Raw genomic sequence first — 21,856 nt, 5'->3', positions numbered from 1 at the left:
GAATATGTAAATATTGATTACCTACCTATATTTTGGGTCCTGACTTTGTGCGCTTGTTGTTTGTATAAAAGAGATAAAATATTTCAGTGGTCAAATGTAGGGTATGCTTTTTTACTTATTTAGGTAATTAATTTTAATTTTGGTATGATGGTCGCCGTAGGTATCAGGTTAAGCCGAAGATACAGATAGGGATGATATACGTAAGAGATGCTCACCCAAGAATGTTTCTTTAGAAAAATCAAAATATAGCAGAAGTCAACGGCTTTTAAGGGTTGCGTTTGTGGATAACAAATTATATAGTTCCGTGCGTGTGTAAGTGTAAAGTATTCAATGACGTTATTTAACCTAGTCTAACAAACACGATGCTTTGTTTTAATTAACCGAGTATGAGTAAGATTCGTCTTAAAATAAGCTTAATCGCTACGGTAATTCGTAGCCTTTAGACGCCTGCAACATCAGGAGCATCACAAGCGGGGCTCAAGACTAAGGACTTTCTTATCTCCCCCTAGAAACAACACTATTTGAGAGCCGTATTATGGACTATGATCTACTGTAAATATTCTATTGTATTGTTTTTTTTAACATTATCATCAATCAATCATTACAGCCTATACAGTCCACTGCTGGACATAGGCCTCCACAAGTTTACGCCAAAAACAACGTAAACTCATTTGTTTTGCCCATAGTCACCACGCTGGGCAGGCGGGTTGGTGACCGCAGTACTGGCTTTGTCGCACCGAAGACGCTGCTGCCCGTCTTCGGTCTGTGTATTTCAAAGCCAGCAGTTGGATGGTTATCCCGCCATCGGTCGGCATCTTAAGTTCCAAGGTGGTTGTGGAACCTTGTTATCCCTTAGTCGCCTTTTACGACACCCACGGGAAGAGAGGGGGTGGCTAAATTCTTTAGTGCCGTAGCCACACAGCACATTTTTTAACATTAAATTTTGGCCAATTGTTCATATTAGTTTTATGTTATCACAATCACAATATTCTATAAGTACCCGCACTTAACAGTCGGAGGCAGTAATAGTAATGCGTTGATAAATTCTAAATTAAATATCAAAACAAAGTCTATTAATTAGCAAATTATAATCCTATTTTATATACAGACAGATATTTATGACAGTTTTATATCACATAAATATAACAAGGGTTATAGGTTACAATCAAAACAGCGATAACTTATAACATGGAGAAATAAACATATTTAACCTTAAATATTTTTAAGTAAAGTGGTTTATATTACTTTAGTTCATACATGGTGTTCGACTCCTAACTGCGTTCCTTGAAATGAGTGGTTTCTTGATGTAATTAGTAATACGACCACGATACGCGTGGAAAAAAAATCTAGCCCATTTTTAAATTTGACTTTCAGTAAAATAGACGCGCTACTATGTTAGACTCATATGCTACCGTTCGTGGGAACGTAAGCTCCGCTATAAAAACATTCTACAAGAAAAATAATTCATTATATGCGGTACCTACTTCAGTTGTATGCGGCAGTTAGTATTTACTTTATCAACGTTTCTTAGGGCTAAGAAAAATAGTATTGGACCATTTCAATCGATGCAAATTGGAATGCTGATTTCAAATTGGCCAATGGAAAGCTTAATATCAATTTTTTTTTTTTTTTTTTGACAGGCATAGTACTCAGGGCCTGTTTCACCAGTTACGGATAAAGTTTGTCGTACAAATAAGTTACGATTCGACTTTAACAACAGGAGGTAAAATAGGGCATCAGGACCTGTTTCTCCTCAATTAATAAAGTACAGCTTTTAGATTCATTTCTTCCGAATAGAAAATCCGAATAGAAATCTCATATAAATACAATGGATTTCGATATTGAAAAAGAATATAAATCAAAAACTTTTATCCGTTGGATATCATCATCCGTCACTACGTATCCGTAGTACTTTTTGTTAGTAATTCACATTTTCATTCAGGTCGCTTTTACTAGTAGTTAGAGAACACAGAATAAAACAGTTAACAAGAATAAAAGAATGATAATGATAACGCTTTTAAATGTTATGTTCTATTATGGCAATTTATTTAAATGTTGCTAGTGACCCGACTCTGCTTCGCACGGTGAGTTAATGATGTTTTTCGCGGGAGTATTCGCATCAAGTTAATCGTGTCATTGTTTTGAGGCCCACAATTTGATTTATTTTCTCGCTTCCTTATATATACTCTTTAGTTTTTACGAAAACCGCATGAAAATCAGTTTAGTAGATTTTGCTATTATAACAGACAGGCAGAGAAATGCAGCACAGAACTTTATTGAAGTAAGCTTGACTTGACGAGTAAGCTGCTGAATGCGTGACGAGAGGGTTACGAACATTGTGATCGGGCGAGGCGAACGAAGTTGAGAGGGAGATATAAGTTAGATGGAGCTAAAGAAGTTTTACTTCAGTCTTGTGGTCTAAAGCACGCTCGTTTTCTTTTTTTATAATATCTATGTGTAAATAAAGATTATTATTTAGAATATTGTTTTGGTTTGTAATTTCCACTGCAGGACATAAGGTTCGCCGACATTTACTTACTCTCCTGACTACATGTTGTTGTACTTTGTAGTTTTGTACTTGTAACGTTAATAAAATATTTTATTATAAAAAAATGATTGTGTATTCTTACTTTATACCATTGAAGTATAATGTATACGTTAGTAATAATCATTTAATAATAGTTCAATGCTTTCAGACAAGTCTGTCAAAACGTGACATTGATAAGATTTTAGAGGACAGTTTGAGGACATATCTGTCATAAAGTTCTATAATTGTTGTTGCTTTGAGAGGGAATCGGTATTATTTTCAAACTTACCAATGCTAGTGCAAAAATTAATAATACTAGACATAAATGTCATAAATTAGTTTATTGTTTTATTAACATTCTAAGTTGTTGAAAGCCGATGAGATTCCTTCAACAATTAGAAGAAAAATAGAGTAAGCAATTTACTTTTTTAATTATTATTCTTAATTTTTTGTTTTTATTTTTCGTTCATGTGTTTAATATGTTCGGCCAATTTTTTAGTTATGATGCAACTCATTAATTACACTGAAATAAATAAATAAATCGCTAAAAACTGTTTCATTTTCTTGAAACTAACAAAACTTTGTTTGACATTTTATGTAATAAAAATCATATGCCTTGAAATGTTTATTATAATTAAAATTTTCAATTTTATTGAAAAATTAATCATTAAGAAATTATGCTCATTTAAATTTGTTAGATGTATAACAAATTTTAAATACAAATTTATTTAATATTAAAAAATATAATAAAAAAAAATTATAAACATACTTACATAATACCTTCTTTGATTCTGGTGTGCCTAAGTAATTTTGAAATGAAATTGGATGCTTAAATAAGTGTGTCCAGTAAATTACCATGACAAATCTATTAGAACTTAAACATGCTACTCGGACAAAAATGACCATACAATATTTGTATCACATATTTCATTAAAAACATGATATTTAAAAGTATAACAGAACAAATAGCAAAAATATCATGTTTAAAGGTACGTGGGGATTTTTTTATGTGTATATTTAACATTTTAAGGTGTTAAAAAAAAGTTTAACTGTCTTAAATTTAAATTAAATCTTAAGACAAAAGAGATAAGTTAATTTATAAATATCAATTAATTATTTAATAATTTTACAACTATAATGTATGATAAGTATTCAAGAAAAATAAAACATATTTCTTAAAAGAATTTGTTAATTAAATTAAAGTAAAGAAGCAAATTGACTAATTAATATCTTATTTTAATCAATGTACAAATTTTAATCAGGATAACTAAGTTGTTTTTAAAGAAAAATTGCCAAAAATAATAAAAATATATCTCGATAACAGCCATTCAGGTGTAGTGATGTATGTTGCCATAATGCCTATGTGGTACATACCTGCTCGAGTCCGATCTGTAAAAAAATGCATTTTTGGTCTAGGACTCTAGGTGAAGGTTATAATGAGTCTCCGAACCACCACAAAAAGACCTGTGTAAAAAGCTGTTGTTATTGTGGATACCCCATAGTGATCTTTACTAATTGTAGAGAAAGTGATTCGTGAAATTGCATTAAACAAGCATTCTGAATTAAGTTCCAAACTTTCTCCTACAAGAAGAAAAGACCCTTGACTAACTATGGAATGTTTATAGGCCGACTTGTGTAATTCTTCATTGAGAAGTATGATCACATGCTCAAACTTAAAAAAAAAATTGAAATGAAGGGCCACAATGAAAAAAGAGTTAGTCACTTCAACCAAATTTTAATTAAAATCTGGTTGTCAAATTTAAGTTAAAATCACCTTTATTTAAATATCCTATCAATTGAAGGCATAAAAAGGACTTTTGCTACTATTTTCAAACCTTTTTTTAGGTGATTATAAAACTTTTTTCCACATACTACTATGCCACATGATATTAGTCAACAAGAGCTATGGCAATCAGTCAACAATTCATTTTTCAAAAAATGTGACTTTACACCTTTAAGCCTTGGACCTTCTAATGCATTCTGAATTATAAGAAAAAATACTTTAAAATTTTTTATTTTAAATTTCTTCTAAATTGCTTAATAAGATTATAATATTTAAAAATTACCTAAAATAATATTAATCATTCATTGATACGCATACAGCATGTAAATAAGATAAAGACGTGATTAATCACATATTCATGTTTATTTTATATGTAGGTGAAGTTAGTTTTATTCACAAAAACGTAGATAAGATTTTGTACCCTTAGTTACCAATGAAGTATTTTAACTAAGGTTAGTCCATATTCTTTGTTTGAAATTTATAAGGTTAATGTATTGTAAAGAAGAAAACCGACTTCAATTACATCGACAAGTAATACAACGTAGGGAGACGAAAATATAGTGAAGTAAATACGCGTTATCAAAGATTACTCAAAAAGTTGTTATCAGATCTCGATGAAATTTATATATGACCACACGATAAACATCAGCTTTCGATTAAATTAAAAATCATCAAAATTGGTACACCCAGGTTATGCAGTATAATACAAGTCAAGTAAAAACGCATTATTAGATATAAATCGAAAAGTTGTTGTTAGATCTCAAATAAATTTAAGTGGGACCAAATGACACACACCACCTTTCGATTAAAAAAAGTTGTCAAAATCGGTCCACCTAGTCAAAAGTTCTGAAGTAACATACTTAAAAATAATTGTGTTTGTTCGCAAACGAAAAAAAAAAAAACCGACTTCAATTACATCGACAAGTAATACAACGTGGATCGACGAAAAAATAGTCAAGTAACTACGCGTTATCGAAGATTACTCAAAAAGTAGTTACCAGATCTCAATAAAATTTATATGTGACCACATGACAAACATCAGGTTTCGATTAAATTAAAAATTATTAAAATCGGTACACCCAGTAAAAAGTTATTGCGGATTTTCAAGAGTTTCCCTCGAATTCTCTTGGTCCCATCATCAGATCCCGGTTTCCTTATCATGGTACTAAACTAGGGATATCTCCTTTCCAACAAAAAAAGAATTATCAAAATCGGTACTCCCAGTAAAAAGTTATTGCGTATTTTCAAGAGTTTCCGTCGATTTCATCTATCATCAGATCCTGGTTTTCTTATCATGAAACTAAACTAGGGATATCTCCTTTCCAACAAAAAAAGAATTATCAAAATCGGTACATCCAGTAGAAAGTTATGCGGTATAATACAACGTAGGTCGACGAAAAAAGCGTCAAGTAAAAACGCATTATTAGATATAACTCGAAAAGTAGTTGTTAGATCTCAAATAAATTTAAATGGGACCAATTGACACACACCACCTTTCGATTAAAAAAATTTTTGTCGAAATCGGTCCAGACGGTCAAAAGTTCTGATGTAACATACATAAAAAAAAATATAGTCGAATTGAGATACTCCTCCTTTTTTGGAAGTCGGTTAAAAATACAGTCGAATTGAGAACTTCCTTCTTTTTTGGAAGTCGGTTAGTAAATAAATAACAATAAACGCCTCGAACTCAAAGAATCCCACTAGGATTTATTCCTGTATTGAGCCTGGAAACACAATAAACAAGCACAAACACCCAGACCACAGCAAACATCTGTATGGTTAATATGACCAATATAAATGTTTGCCACGTCATAAATATAAAATGAAATTAAAAGTGAAGAAGGATAAGCAACTTGTTTCTTTAATATTAAACAGTATTTCGATTTTATGAAAACGAAATAGTACTTAGTTATTCGGCTGGCTTTTTTGTATATCGTTGGAAGATTGTACGTTACATGACTTTTTGTTTTAGAATGTGCAAAATAATCGAAAATAAAGCTTACACAGTTGCAAAAATCCCGAAACCCAGGGGCTAGTACAACTCACGACAAGGCGATATTTTTTTGAATAATTTAATTTATAGACATTACATGACAAAGCCTTATATATACGTATTTCAAATAGTACAATTATAACGTGAATACGTACAAAGTACAAAAGTCCTACGCTCGACTTGCTTCATTGTAAGAACTGGTTGGTTACCAGCGAAGCTCATAAAAGTAACAGAATCCTAACGTATCGTTTTCTTGTTGTCTCCCGTGGTTATAAAGGCGGGTGAGACACTGGGTCTCGGATTACAGCGTATGTGCTCATGGCGCGCTGTTCCGCATACATGCAAAAGATGCTCACTCGCGAGAAAAGCGACTACGGTCGAAAAGTTTATGAAAAGGCTGTTATTGAAAAGGTTGCCAAATGTTAATAAATTCAAATCAAGTTTTTTATTGTTGTATCAGACTTATAATTGGCATAATATTCTCAAAGTAAATTGCGTATAGTGGTGGTGTGTAAGTTTGTTTAGCAAAACACTATTTAAAATGTTGGTACATCATTTATTGTATCACAGATTGATAGATAAGCTTATAATCAATTTGTTGGTTTCAAAATATTACGAACAGGTTGATGAATATGTTAATTTGTCTGTTTGAAAATGTTGTGAAGTTTAGTTATTGTGAAATAAACAGTTAAGGTGTGACAGAGGCAGATGGCGGTGGACAGGTGCGAGACCCAAGAGGCTCGCGAACGCGAAGCCGAGGCGACGCCGGTCGTACGCACACTCACTCTCAACCATGGCGAACATCAGGATGCCACACTTTACAGGTAACTCTAAACCTAATATAATTGGGCTGCACATTTTGTTATCTTCCTTACATCTCCAGAGGTGATTGAGAATCTGCTTAAATTTCGGTCCAAATTTGGCCATGGTAAACATTGTCTTGTCTATTTTCAGATTCGACAAAGGTTACCATCTGCAGTTCTGTCCAGGACCGAGTTTGCTCGGTCGAAAAGTATTCGTTTATACAAATTATGTAGTTTCGGAAAATCGTAAGTAATTTATTTATCTCCATTCTTTCTTCTCTTTTTAATTCGTAAAATATTATGCGTTCACTATATTGTTGTAGCTGAAGAGAAGACTGAACAGGACAAATTTGTTCGAAATCAATACTATGGATTGGAGTGGAAGAGCCAAGAAGGGGGCGAAGCCCTTGGGTCTGGTCTATTGATCGATGACAGTGACGTCTATTGCGAGATACGTTTAGCACGCGCCGGATCTTTCCACTACTACTTCGTATATGACAGTCCGTTAGTACACTTTATTTTGTACTCTACCCTTTCTTCAATCTGATTCATCAGATCAGTTTAATCGAAATCAAAATCAAAAATTACTTTATTCAATAGCATATTCAAAAAGCACCTTCGAATCGTCATTTTATAAATTAAATTTTTTAAGTAATTATTATATTTTTATAAGATCTGCCGCCTAGTTTCTCGATGACTAAAACTTTGCAAGGGGCTGAAAACAATAATTAAGGCACTCCCATTTGCCTATGCTAGATAGCAACAATGATTTAGTTATTTATACGAGCTAATTGTGTTTGCTCCTATTAAAAAATCCAGTTTCAATTTACATCGATAAGAACACCACCATCGTTGTCAAATTCAATCAAATACGCATAATTAAGGATAACTCAAAAACTACTCGGATGGTTATCGCGCCATCGGTCGTCTTTTTAAGGTCCCATGTGGTAATGGAACTGTGTTGCCTTACTCGCCCTTACGACACCCACGGGAAGATAGGGGGTGGCTATATTCAAACTTAAATGGGACTAAATGACAAGCACCAAATTTTGAATATAAATAGAATTGTCAAAATCGCTACAACTACTAAAAAGGTTATGATGTTATAATAGTTAACACAAAAAAGTTACGAGATAACACACATTAAAAAGTACAGTCGAATTGAGATTCCTCCGCACTTTTTTAAGATAGTTAATAAAGAAGTAGATGAAAAACCATTTGTAACCCTCTCTACATACCCTAACATTCATAACCATAACTCTCATAATCATAACTCTCATAACCATAACTCTCATTACATAAAGTTTCGTAACCTATTCTACTATCCATAGGGAGTTGGGATTGGGCCCGCAGGGTTCGGCATTTGTATAGCCATGTATTATTTATTTTCTTGAGCTGGGATATCATCCATAGGGAGTCGCGCGTGGGCCCTCAGGGTTCGGGCTGGTTCCACGTGGCGCCCACGTTGAGCGCGGGGGGCGTGTCCGTGCCGCTGGACGGCGTCATGTGTCAGACCGTGCTGGCCAAGTGCCTCGGTCCGTTACCGCGCTGGCTCAACGTTTTGAGGGTTGCTCACGAGGCCGGCTTTAATATGGTCCACTTTACTCCAGTACAGGTATGTTTACTAGATGTAGATTTCTACACGCTTAAAACTCACTTAATGATGTCCACTCAGCTTCTTAATGGACTGGATTTAGCCGTGTAGAGATTGTCACTTAATAAAAGACTTATTTAAAAAAATATAAGGAACATTCGGTTCCTTATATTTTTTTAGTTCTTAGTTTTATAAAATAGTACCAAAAAGTTGATTTATTTTTGTCATAAGACTTACGAAAGTTTGAGCTCATAGATGGGTAGCAGGATAATATGACCTAGTTTTTGTATTATTTCTTAATACACAATACAACATATATATTAAGGTAGGGTACAGTAACAAATATTTTGCTCAAATTTTGGATAAGTTGGGGAACAACCTAAAGCTTACAGTAGATCACATTCACAGATAAATAAGAGTAGAAAGTCTCATATAGTGTTGTGTTTCTGTGGTAAGATAGCACGAGCTCCTGGGGAGGGTCAGAGGTAGGGTTGGCAATGTACTTGTAAGGTCCTGGTGTTGTAGATCCATCACCCATGGTCTCAGCTTAACATTAGAGGCCGTACTTTTGTTTGCCGACCTAGTTGTATAAAAAAATAAGGCTCAGCTTTATTTATTTATTTATTAAATAAATAAAGCTTAGCTTTGTAAGTAAAACCGAACTATGGGGCTTTTGGGGGTGGACGGCGGAGGGTGTAGGGGGAGCTATACTAGGTAACACTGCCACACTTGGAAACCCCCATGGTTATGGAGATTTCCATGGTTAAAGTTTTAAGATTAGAGGAAAAATTTAAAGCTATTATAATACATTTGAGATCCGCGTCTGACTTCACCTTAGCTCCAGCGTTGCGTGGAGTGCCACCCATGCGCCGTTTCGCAACTTTAATAAGTTATTTTCGAACAAGAGTACGTAAAAACGATCTCGACTGCAAGATCAGCAAACGATAGAACTTGCGTTAACCATGCTTCGTTCCGTAGCTTTCAATGTAAGCATAAATTCATTGTTTTTGTCTAAATAACTGTAAAGGCAAAGGTTAAAGACCATACAGCCTTGTTTCATGTTATGTTTTTAACTTAAATATATTTTATTTTTATTTATTTACTGTTATATACGAAAAATATTCAATATTTTTAGTTCATTTTATATGTCAATAAAAAAATAAAAATATATACTACTGTTTGAACTTGTGAAAATAACGTATGAAATGTGAAAATAACGTGTGAAAGCTGCGTAATTCTTTTTCTAATCTCAAAACTTTAACCATGGATATCTCCATAACCATGGGCTTTCGAAGTGTGACAGTAGTACCGGGGGTAGCGTTCCCCACCCTCACCCCCCCTTCTCCCCACAATCCCGAAATTCGATTTTTCCTAATCTAAAGCTTTACCGAAATAAAAAAAAAATAAGCTCAATGCAGTATTATTTAGCTGTGATCTTCTGTACTTCGGTACTTCCCCAGTAGGGCTGCTCATGATTTTGAGTAAGATATTTCCTGCTTTGCTCTACTTCATAAAATGCTTGTTAGCCGTCTTTGCCGTAAATATGTACCTTATAATTGGTCATATTTAATGACAGGAGCTAGGAGCCTCAAATTCAAGCTACAGTATCGCAAATCAGTTGCGCCTAGATCCGCGATACAACGACGTGAACTCTGGGCGCGAAGTGACCTTTGCGGATGTCGAAAATATCGTTGCTAAAATGCGGAATGATTGGAAGGTAAGTAACGTTTTTAGACATGGCAATCCCTAAATTCTTGATCTTTCGTTTGTAACTTTGTGATGGTTCATAATAACAGACTAAATTTCCCGGGAGTTAGATGGCTCAAATTTGAGCTACAGTATAATGCTGTAAATGTGACGATACGAGTTGAAATTCGCTTATCTTAAATCTATCGTTAAAATTTCAAATAATTGTGAGATTATTGGGTAAAAGAAAAAGCGTAGACTCAGCAGATAAGATATAAAAAAAATGTTTGTGAAAAATATATGTGCTGGAAAAGAGTGCTCAAACAAGACAAATAAAGTGGGTGAGACTAGATTAAATTGGTGATCAGAAATTCTGAAATATTGGATTGGGTTAAATGAATCTTCTTTATAGTATAGAAGATACTTGCTTGGTTGGTACAAACTCAGTGTGTGGATCGTCCTGGCAGGCCCGAGGGCCTGTCTATACGAATCAAAAAATATAATGTGCCTTAAGGATTTCTTTTAAAGTTTACTATCGCTATAATACCAGCGTTTGTTAATTGGCATTGTATCGGAGTCAAATTTTAAAGCTGCGTACATACTTTTAATACGCTTTCTTAGTTCGGGCTGCAATAAAAGCACGCAACTAGGAGCCGGTTAAGCCTTAAGCCTAATATTGCACAGGTTTAATGACGTCTCGTTGTACAGATGCTGTCAATATGCGACGTGGTGCTGAATCACACGGCAAACGAGACGGCCTGGCTGACGGAGCACGGCGAGGCCACGTACAACTGTCAGTCGTGCACGCATCTACGCCCCGCCGCGCTGCTGGACGCGCTGCTGGCGGCCCTCACGCGTGATGTGGCGCGCGGCGCGCTCGAGCCGCACGTGCCGCGCCGCGTCACCGCGCACGAACACATCGAGGTACTGCTCCTACAGCACACCGCTACCTACGGACCGACTCTCAGCCCGAGCCCACGTAAGACTGTCTGCTAGCGGCCCTCACGCGTGACGTGGCGCGTGGCGCGCTCGGGCCGTACGTGCCGCGCCGCGTCACCACGCACGAACACATCGAGGTATTGCTCCTACAGCACTACCGCTACTTACAGACCGATTCTCAGCCCGAGCCCACGTACGACTGTTACCAGAACCATGGTTTTTTTTTACGCTGGGAAATGCATTTACGCACTAACCTACCGCCCGGGGGCGGCAGGAATGTGGGGCTCCCGGCGCCGACAGAACGTGCACGGACTACCCACTAAAACCCAGCAGCGCTCTCATCGTCATTGTGTGGCGCCATGTGATCGCTAACGCATGCAACCGCGACGCTCCAACGGTACAGTGACTAAGATGGGGATGTATTGCGTCTACCGTCGCTGAGCCCGCCGCTGGGGACTACAAGTCCTCCTTCCAGTTCATCTGGGCTATCTGAACCTAAGCCCTGATGCGTTCGGTCCCATTTGGGATTAGTCCTCTAGCTCGTAGACTCGACAGGTACTTGTATACTTTCGCGAGCACCTTTGCCTGAAGTTCCCAGGGCGGATCACTCGCGAGAAGCGTCGTCCACGACACCGTGCGGTATCCCCGTATGGATCTTATCGCTATGACTCTGGGGTTTCATTAGGGGGGTCTAGTTCTGAGCAGCGAGAGCGTCTGCTGCCGTGTTTGCGATATAAAGTCGCCAGCACGGCAAATCTGGTCCACCTACGTTCGGCAGGAGTCTGCCCAATACAGCGGCGGCGCTCTCGAGCCTCAGAGCGAGTTGCAAAGCTCCACTGGCCGTCTAGGATTAGATCCAGATATTTCATCTGCGTCTTAGTAATTGTAAACGCTCACATTTTTTTTTCAATTTATTAATCGAAAGCCTAATGATGAAATTTTAGCTTATTATCAAAATCTACATAATATTAGCAATTAAAAAAAACCTTCTCGATACATTTTAAATGACAGGAAATATTTTTTAATCTAACTATTCCTACTCACCTTGTTATATGTACAAAGTTTTAGATACCAAATTTTGTTTTGGTCTTTACAGGCGATACGTGACATACTCCAGACTCAGCGAATACCAGAGGCGAAAATACACGAAATGTTCATATGTGATGTTGACGACATCGTTCAAAAGTTCTACTACTTGGCGCGTAATAAGTAAGGCTTGAACTATTTTACATGTAATTCGCCTACTTATCAAAAGATGGCGCCATCAGTTAAAAACTCCAATATAAATTATTTTTGATAACGAGCTTGGGACAGAGGAATCTTATAAAAGTATTTATTTCAAGTTTGAAAAAGTCCATACATACTGAAGAATTTCCCATTTTCTGCCCACATCTAGGCTTAAGGTACCATCTTATTAATACGAGATGATGCCTTAAGCCTAGCTCTGGATAAGATACAAACAGCTACAAGTAATTAAATAATTAAATAGAAACTGATCAAACGCTAATTGATTAGCAAGTAATTCAGAACTGCAGACAAGACTGAACGAAGACTTGCCATTAAAATAAAAATTTCATTATTTCTTTAGTCTAAAAATTACCTGTATGTTGCAGGGTTCCGCCGGTAAAAGGTGTACCAGAAGGGACAAAGGACGCATTGAAATTAATACCTGATCCTCAACGAAGACGCTTGGCAGCCACTATTGACCTTGACCTTGCACTCCAGATCTATAACGTATACAGGTCAGTAGGCTCGCGGCATCGCCACGGTTCTACATCATAATAAATAATATTGTACGAAGAAAATAAATAGTTCCAACAGGATGTTTTTATTTCTTTGAGTGTTAAGTAACAGTTACTTGTGTTAGACTAACCATTGAACGGCAGTACGTGCAAAGAAATTAATCTTTCACATGTGAATTTTGTGGGTAAAGCTTGAGATTACCATCGAATTATGGGATTTTGGTGGAAAATGGAAAATGGCGCCCATCACCCTCGCACCCCCCATTCCCATTCAGCCATTCATTGGGGAAGGAGGGGAGGGAGGGTGTTGGGTTGTCTGGAAGGAATTGCTAAATAGCCATAAGTCCGCCCATTGTACTTCACAGTCTGTAAATGTTTTTTTTTAAATGTGTTTATTGTTTAAAATGTAGTTGTGGTATACAATAAAGTATAAATAAATAAAAAATAAAAAAAAAATATGTATTTAAGTATAAAACAAGGCAGTATGGTCTAAGATCTTTGCCTTTTACAGTTATTTTGACAAAAACAATGCATTTATGCTTACATTGCTTTGGAGCGAAACGATAAGTGGTGCGCCATTTTTTTTAAAGCATCTATTTCTCAGTCGTTAAACATCAGTTGTATCGTTTGTTACAAAATCGTGTGAAAATGTTAAAATAAAGTGTGAAATGTGAAAATAACGTGCGAAATGTGAAAATAACGTGTGAAAGTTACGGAACGGAGCACGAGTAACGTAAGTTGTAATGTTTGTTGATCTTGCGGTCGAGATCGTTTTTACGTACTCCTGTTATAATAACTTGTTAAAGCTGCGGAACGGAGCATGAGTGGACTTCTCGCAGCGCCGGAGCTAAGGTGGAGTCAGAGGCGGAGCTCGAAGCTATTATAATAGCTTTAAATTCTTCTTCTAATCTCTAAACTTTAACCATGGATATCTCCATAGTATCTCCATAACTATTGGTTTCCGAATGATGGCAGTGTTACCTAGTCTAGCTCCCCCTCCACCCTCTGCCCTCCACCCCCCAAAATCACATAATTTGATGGCTCTTAATCTAAAGCTTAGTCATTTTTTGTGTTTTCTGATACAGGAAGATAAATGAAGTTGTTGGATTTCGATTCCGAAACTATAGAGATACTCATAAAAAAATATGATTTTTTATTTTTTTATTTCATTGTTTTTTTATTTTTTTATTTTAGGTTTTTAATAACCCTAGTTTTTGTCCAATCAGGTCGGACTGCTACGATGAGGAATCACGGTTAAAGAAATCCTGTGAGGAGTTGAGGCGACATTTGGAGCAACTAAATGAGGCGCAAGCCGATATCGTTCGCGACCATCTCTGCGCTGCCGTTGAAAACTGTGTGGCGGGGATGAGGTTTGAGCTTGGCTATATATACTAGGGTGGTCCAAAAATTTTTTTAGACCCGCCAAACGGCAGCTGAAAAAAAATTTTCTTGAAGGGTCTCCAAATTTTAAAAAATCTCAAATCTTCAATAATCGATTTTTTTGACGTGACAACATCTAATAAATAGATAAACGCCGGTTGTAGCACGAAAAAGGATGACTCATTGTCCCGTTACGCTCATTATACATTTGCGCCGCATCTATCTTCCACTCGATTGGCCTGTGCGCCCGAGGAGATGTTTTGTTATGGCGTTGTCACGTTAAACTATCGTCCGTAAACCAACTTTACAGACAACCATTTTTTTTGATAGTTTTTCTCATTATTTCATTTTTTTTTTTGTACAAGAAAAATTATCCTGAAAATCTCAAGTCGAAATTCCAATATTTAAAAGTCGCTCCAAATTATTCAGTTTCCAAGACAAGTACTTTACATCTTTTAGAGCTACTTCTGAACACGAATATCAACGAACTCGATATTTTTTTTTCTTGAATTTGTCAACTAGACTTTTTAAAAGAAATATTTAAATGATTAGTGTACCTATTTTCTAGGTATTTCCGCCTTCAGGCCGACGGACCGAAGATAGAAGAGGTTAGCCTCAAAAATCCATTAGTTCCAAGGTGAGTAAGCGTGTATCCATTTCAGCCTATCACAGTCCATTGCTGGACATAGGCCTCCACAATTTCGCGCCAAAAATGGCGTGAACTCATGTGTTTGCCCATAGTCACCACGCTGGGCAGGCGGGTTGGTGGCCGCAGGTCTGGCTTTGTCACACCGAAGACACTGTTACCCGTCTTCGGCTGTGTATTTCAAAGCCAGCAGTTGGATTGTTATCCCGCCATTGGTCGGCTTTTTAAGTTCCAAGGTGGTAGTGTCTTGTTACGTGGGTCATATATCAAAATAGAGTAACACTAAAAAAGGGATTAGAAATATTCGACTTATGTGGACCGTGGTGGACGAGTATATTACATACAGAATTTTTCCTTTAAAGGATATAAAAAAGCTGTACGTTTTCTATAAATGTAATTTACATTGGCTTAATAATGCGTTGATAGTTTTAAAATATGTAACTTAATTAACGTTTATATCATTTACTATACGATATTGCTCGCGAGATTAGAATTTTTTCACGGAGATCACGCGTTACTTTCTTTTTTCTCAAATAAAAAAGCCGATTAGATCTCTAAGTCGAAATTACAAACCTTTGTCTTCCAGTTACTTCACATTCCCTGGACCGTTGGGCACGCTGGCAGAGATGGAGGCGGTGATCTACGGTGAACAAGGGCGGTTGGTGATGGCCCATAACGGATGGGTGATGAATGCGGACCCGCTGCAGGATTTCGCAGCCCGGGAACATGATGGCCGTGTCTATATCCGTCGCGAGCTCATCGCGTGGGGGGACAGCGTCAAATTGAGGTGAACAAACAAACCAAGAAAAAACATGTCGAAACAAGTTATATACTTGTTCATAATAATGTATGGAATCTGATTGTTTTAGAAGTCATTTGAATAAATATATTTAGATAAATTTAAAGTAATGTACTTAATACTTTATTCAAAGGTACGGCGACAAGCCAGAAGACAGTCCGTTCCTGTGGGCGCACATGAGAGAGTACGTCGAGTTGACGGCTGAAGTGTTCGATGGAGTTCGTCTTGATAACTGTCATTCGACACCGTTGCACGTGAGATATATTTTTTAAATCTTTAAAAGATGTGATACAGTGTTCTGTGAAACCAAACATATGTATAAAGTTGAGTTAGACATTCAGTCAGACAGGTTTCATTTTAAATTATAGACGTGTTTACGCGCTCATTGGTTTTTGAAGTAAAACTTTTTTACGCACATTCGACTTGTGGAGTCAGCTGGTGAATGCGTGACGAGAGCGTTATGAAAAGTGTGATCGTGTGAGGCGAGCGAAGTAAGAGAGGTGCGAGCACACATTTTCTTTCTCTCTTTCCCTCATAGCTCATAGCATAGAGTATAGTTACGTCTCGTATATCTTACAGTGCAGGAAAGAAGTTTTACTTCAGTCGTGTGGTCTAAATCACATTCGTTTTTTTTCACGTGGTATATGATCTATAACACCTACAGGAGCCCTATTTGAAGGACCGCAGTTAGCGGTCGAATATTTTACATAATAAGGATTAAGACTTACAAACGCTTCCGGCGGTTTGAAATATTACTTGTATTCACGGCAGGTGGCAGAGTACATGTTGGACTGTGCTAGAAATATTAAGCCGGATCTTTATGTTGTGGCAGAACTTTTCACGAATTCAGACCATGTCGACAACATCTTTGTGAACCGCCTAGGCATCACTTCGCTTATACGAGGTAAGTTTAGTTAGACGAGAAAAAGTAAAAAGGTAAACTGTAAAAAGGTCTGAGTGCACTAGTTATATTGGGTATTATGAGTTGGGACGACTGTTATGAACCAAATGTAGCAACACCAAACTATTATATTATCTATGACAGTTAGTATAGTTTACGAAATGGTTTATCTATGAGCTGTCATTCGTCACCTTTTGAATTTAAAAATTTGCATCGTTTTTCCGGTCTCCGTATAAAAGTTACGCTTTTGTTTGCACTTGTTCGTCTCGCGAAAAATTATCGCCTTTTGTTGATCGAACCATCCTTTGTTGTTTGAAGTAATTTAATTGTTAATAGCAAATTGTATTCCTTGTATTCCTTGTTGAATTATTGTGAAAAACGTGAGGGAACTACGCCGAACAACGGCCATTTTGATTGCTGGTTCCTGCTTCAGCCCGCCACTTCAGTTAAGTATAATTGATTAGCATTAGACGTAATGATTGGCCAATTATAGTTTGATGTTAATTAAGTTATACCTGGCGAGGCTTCACCGAACAGTATTCAGTGAAACTAAGGTAGGATTTTTATTTAAGACATTGAGTGTTAGCTCTGCGTACTGCAGACAATTGTTCGTCCCGTTCGTACCTGAGATCACGCTTCCACTCGTTTTCAATATACTCCAGGTCGGACGTAACAAGTTTTTGGTAGCAGAGCGTGGTTAACTTATTGTTGCTCAGTTTATTATATTGTATGAATAAGTTAGGTCACAATTTGTTTAATTCTTTCTTTATTAAAATATTATATTTAGATACTTAAGGTCTAATATTTGGATTTGAGTTAATAACAGCTGTTGTCTTATGCTTTATTGAAGGTTAATTTCTTATAAATACTCTTGTTTGTTAGTATAAGATTAGAAATAGCTGTTTAAATGGGTATTTATCAGTAAATTCATTAATTTGTTGAGTAAATTGTGTTATTGCTTTGAATCTAGTTTGTTGAAATATTAGATTAAAAAACTTAGTTTTAATTTTTTCTTGTATTATTACTGAAGTTATTTAAGATTTGATACTTGATTTCAATTCAGTGATAGCAGTTGTTTCATTGGAATTAATTTGATTATTGTTTGTTGTTACTGTTGTTATATCTGTGCCTTTGAAGATGACTTCGACCGCGGTCACCATGGTCCGTGAATCTTGTTCAGGAATCACAGCTCAACTGAGATGGTTCAGTTCAGCGGTCGCCTTGGTGAATAGGGAAGACCGCACGGAGGCCTTAATAGACAGGTACGAGAAATGCCCGGCTCGACTTGAACAGGTCGAGACTCTGTACCAGCGCCTCCTTCTGCACCTTGACGATGTGCCAATGGAGTCGCTTCCGAAGGAGCGACGGGAGCAAGTCCACGAGGACTACGTCCAAATTTTGGGCCTCGCCGATGAAATCTCCCAACGCGCCCGGGAGATCTTAGCCTCGCGCGCCGGAGTACTGCCTACAAGGGCCTCTTTGAAGACTCCCGTGGGCCTTTTGACCCGACTGCCTAACCTGGATCTCCCCCATTTCGATGGTCGACTCGACGCGTGGATGGGTTTCATCGGCCTGTTCGAAAGCCTTGTGGACTCTAGGGAGGATTTGAGCCTGTCCCAAAAGCTGGCCTACCTGCTCTCAGTACTGGATGGAGAGGCAAGAGAATTGGTGCAGCACCTCCCGATTTGTGAAGGGAGCTATGCGGTCGCGCGGTCATTACTCACCAAGCGCTACCAAAACCAGCGCTGTTTGGCCGATGCTCATATCGACCAGATAATGGACATTCCTGTCGTGAGTAATACCGCCCAGTTGAGGACCAAGATGCTTAACCCCCTCGTTGCAGCTACCAATGCTCTTAGCCGCTTGGGCCTGCCGGTTGACCAGTCGTCATACTGGTTGGTGCGTATTATGCTCAAGCGGTTGCCGGTGTCCCTGAGAGCACGTTTTGAACAGGCGCACACTAGGGATGAGGCATCTCCTCTCCCTAGTTATGAGCAATTGTTGGCGTTCCTGGAGAATGAGTGTCGCATGGGCGACGTTATGGATGCGCCGGTGGGACTATCAAGCTCCGGACCCACCAACAAACGGCGCACTGCTCAAATGGCGCCAAAGGGAAGGGCGTCCCCCCGCTTTGCAGTCGCGCAGGCTGCGCGACCGGTCTGCCGGTTCTGTAAGTCCCGGGGGCACCGAACGATGCAGTGCCCGGACTTTGTAGCGTTGCATGTGGCCTCTCGTAGGCGGATTGCTAAGGCCCGAGGCTGGTGTTTCTCCTGCCTGGGGGACCACTTTCAGCGCGCTTGCCCCGACATGCACCCGTGTCCTGTTTGTGGAGGGCAACATTTAAAGGTGCTGTGCGCCAACGCAAATGGCCGCCGCGACCACCCGGGGTCGCCTTCGGGCGGGTATGAGAGCGGACACCGGGCTCAGTCCCGCAATTTGGAGTCCGGCTCACCTCCCCCCCGCCACGCAGATTGTGCTGCTGTGGATCGCCGACATGATTCGGCGCGCAGCCCCACGGGCGGGTATGGAAGGGGGCCTCGGGTTCAATCCCGCACCTTTGTGCCCCGTTCGCCCTCACCGCACCCTCGTGACCAATCACGGTCACCTCCAGTCATTTACCACGATTACCGTGACGCACGTCCGGTACGATTGCCGTCCCCCCCTCTGGCGGAGCGTCCCCGTTTGGAGCCGCGCAACCCTCAGTACGGACGCTCCCGGCGCTACGAACCGCCGACTATGGCTCGTGGCAGTCGCCATCGAGAGGAGGGCGAGTTTAAACCACTCCCTCGTTTTGACGTGCCGTCCCGGGACAGCGGCGATAGATCGCCGCCACGCCAACATTAGGATGTTGGCGTCTGCCCCCGCTATGCACCACCCCCTTTTGAGACCGTTCGGTTGTCTGCGGATGCGGTAAAATTGACCGCCGATTTGGACTTGGCTGACCCTAAATTCGACCTACCTGGCACGGTCGATTTGTTGCTTGGCGCCGATGTACTGGGCAAAATATTACTCGGTAAGGATCGTGTTTTGCAGCCAGGTGGCTTAGTAGCCCTCCGGACCATATTTGGGTTCGCATTGATGGGGCCTGTATTGAGGGCTCCCCCTCCTGCTGAACCTGGAACGGCTTTGATGGTGGGCTCCGCCCTCTCTGACGCCGTGCAGAGATTTTGGGAAGTGGAAGAGCCACCACAAGCACCCCGCTCTGATCCGGAACACGAGGAGTGTGAACGGTTCTACAAGAGCAACACCAGTTATCTTCGTTCTGGCCGGATCATGACAAGATTGCCATTTCTTGCCGTACGACCGCCCCTTGGCGACTCGCGGCCTACTGCAGAGAAGCGTTTATTGGCAATGGAGCGCCGCATGAGCAGGGACCCGCTACTTAAACAGAAGTACATTGACTTCATGCGGGAGTATGAGAATTTGGGACACATGTCTGTGTCAAAACTTGACTGGCGCTCGACGGAGCATTTTTTCCTCCCGCATCATGCTGTGATAAAGCCGTCAAGTGGCAAGCTGCGCACAGTATTTGATGGTTCTGCGCAGACCACATCGGGAGTGTCCTTGAACCAGTGTCTTCATTCTGGTCCCAAATTGCTTAAGGACCTTTGTGACGTCATCACGCGGTTTCGGCGTCACCAATTCGTTTTCGTAGCTGACATCAAGATGATGTTCAGGCAAACGGTAATCCACCCTGATGATCGTCGATACCAGCTGATATTGTGGCGGGAAAACCCGCAAGATCCCATACTTGTCTACGAACTCAACACGAACACATACGGGCTGCGGTCTAGCCCCTTTTTGGCCATACGTTCGCTTTGGGAGCTCGCAGATCGAGAGCGTATGTCGTTTCCTCGCGCAGCCGCCATTTTGAAGGAGGACCTATATGTTGATGACATATGCACTGGTGCGTCCACGGAGAGAGAGGCTCTCCTTTTGCGTGACGAATTGATTGGCATCCTAGCCTCCGCAGGATATGAATTGCGTAAATGGATCTCCAACTTACCTGCGCTCTTGGATGGGCTACCTGATGACCACCAGCAGGATCCTCACCTATTTGAGAACCGTGACAATCCTACCATGATGACAGTCCTTGGAATACAGTACAGACCAGTCCAGGACATCTTCACGTTCAACGTCGATTTGGATTCGCCTCGCACTTGGACGAAACGGCTGGTTCTGTCGACTGTCGCGAGAACGTTTGATCCCAATGGTTGGATATGCCCAGTCATATTCTGGGCCAAATGCTTCCTGCAGAGACTTTGGACTGCAGGTCTTGGATGGGACGAGCCACTCCGCGAAGCTATTTTGAAGGACTGGCTCCTGTTTGCTTCCTCATTGCCTGCTATCAATATGATATCGTTGCCCCGTGCTATGCTTCCACCAGGGAAGCATACAGCGTCCCTTCATGGGTTCTCGGACGCTTCGGAACGTGGGTACGCAGCAGCCGTATATTTGCGCACCGTGACCATGGATGGTCAAGTGAAGGTGTCATTGGTCATGGCGAAGAGCAAGGTCGCGCCTCTTCGAACTACCTTGACAATTCCCAAGCTAGAGTTGTCAGGGGCGGCCCTTCTTGCTCGCCTCTTGAATCACGTCATGTCCACCTTGTGCCCGTCAGTTAACATTGAGACAGTCTATGCATGGACTGACAGTCAAATTGTCCTATGTTGGCTGAAGACGTCAGTCCACACCTTAGAGGTGTTTGTTGCAAATCGGGTCTCTCAGATCCAGAAATCGGAAATCCCGTTAATCTGGAGGCATGTGCCTGGCGAAGTCAACCCTGCTGATTGCGCATCACGGGGATGTATGGCCCCCTTTTTGGTTGAGCACTCCCTGTGGTGGGGACCTAAGTGGTTGACCAGGTCAGAATCTAATTGGCCGCGAACACCGGCCTTGGATACTGTCACATTGCCTGGGTTGCGAACCCTTGCGATTGAACGGCGGGACCATCCGTTCGACCCAGATTTCCTAATGAATCGCTACAGCTCATTAGACAAATTACTGGGGGTCACCGCTTGGATCAAGCGCTTCACCAGAAATTGTAGACACCCACAGAACAA

The 21,856-nt window shown here is 39.9% G+C and overlaps 1 protein-coding gene across 1 annotated transcript in view; it reads left to right on the top strand.

The window, feature by feature from the left end:
- Positions 1-6,642: 6,642 nt before the first annotated feature.
- The window catches only part of LOC123654815 (glycogen debranching enzyme), a 36,444-nt gene continuing 21,230 nt past the window's right edge, over positions 6,643-21,856 (top strand). The window contains exons 1-14 of the mRNA XM_045590700.1: positions 6,643-6,714; positions 7,006-7,127; positions 7,198-7,352; positions 7,436-7,610; positions 8,520-8,721; positions 10,277-10,417; positions 11,095-11,310; positions 12,422-12,534; positions 12,939-13,067; positions 14,294-14,437; positions 15,016-15,084; positions 15,680-15,880; positions 16,026-16,146; positions 16,664-16,796. Of these exons, the coding sequence (XP_045446656.1) occupies positions 6,643-6,714; positions 7,006-7,127; positions 7,198-7,352; positions 7,436-7,610; positions 8,520-8,721; positions 10,277-10,417; positions 11,095-11,310; positions 12,422-12,534; positions 12,939-13,067; positions 14,294-14,437; positions 15,016-15,084; positions 15,680-15,880; positions 16,026-16,146; positions 16,664-16,796 (1,993 nt within the window). The remainder of the gene's footprint in view (positions 6,715-7,005; positions 7,128-7,197; positions 7,353-7,435; positions 7,611-8,519; positions 8,722-10,276; positions 10,418-11,094; positions 11,311-12,421; positions 12,535-12,938; positions 13,068-14,293; positions 14,438-15,015; positions 15,085-15,679; positions 15,881-16,025; positions 16,147-16,663; positions 16,797-21,856) is intronic.

The sequence above is a fragment of the Melitaea cinxia genome, chromosome 6 (assembly GCF_905220565.1).
Source record: "Melitaea cinxia chromosome 6, ilMelCinx1.1, whole genome shotgun sequence".
NCBI lineage: Eukaryota > Metazoa > Arthropoda > Insecta > Lepidoptera > Nymphalidae > Melitaea > Melitaea cinxia.
Note: the sequence above shows the minus strand (reverse complement) of the source record. Positions and strands in the feature narration are given on the sequence as shown.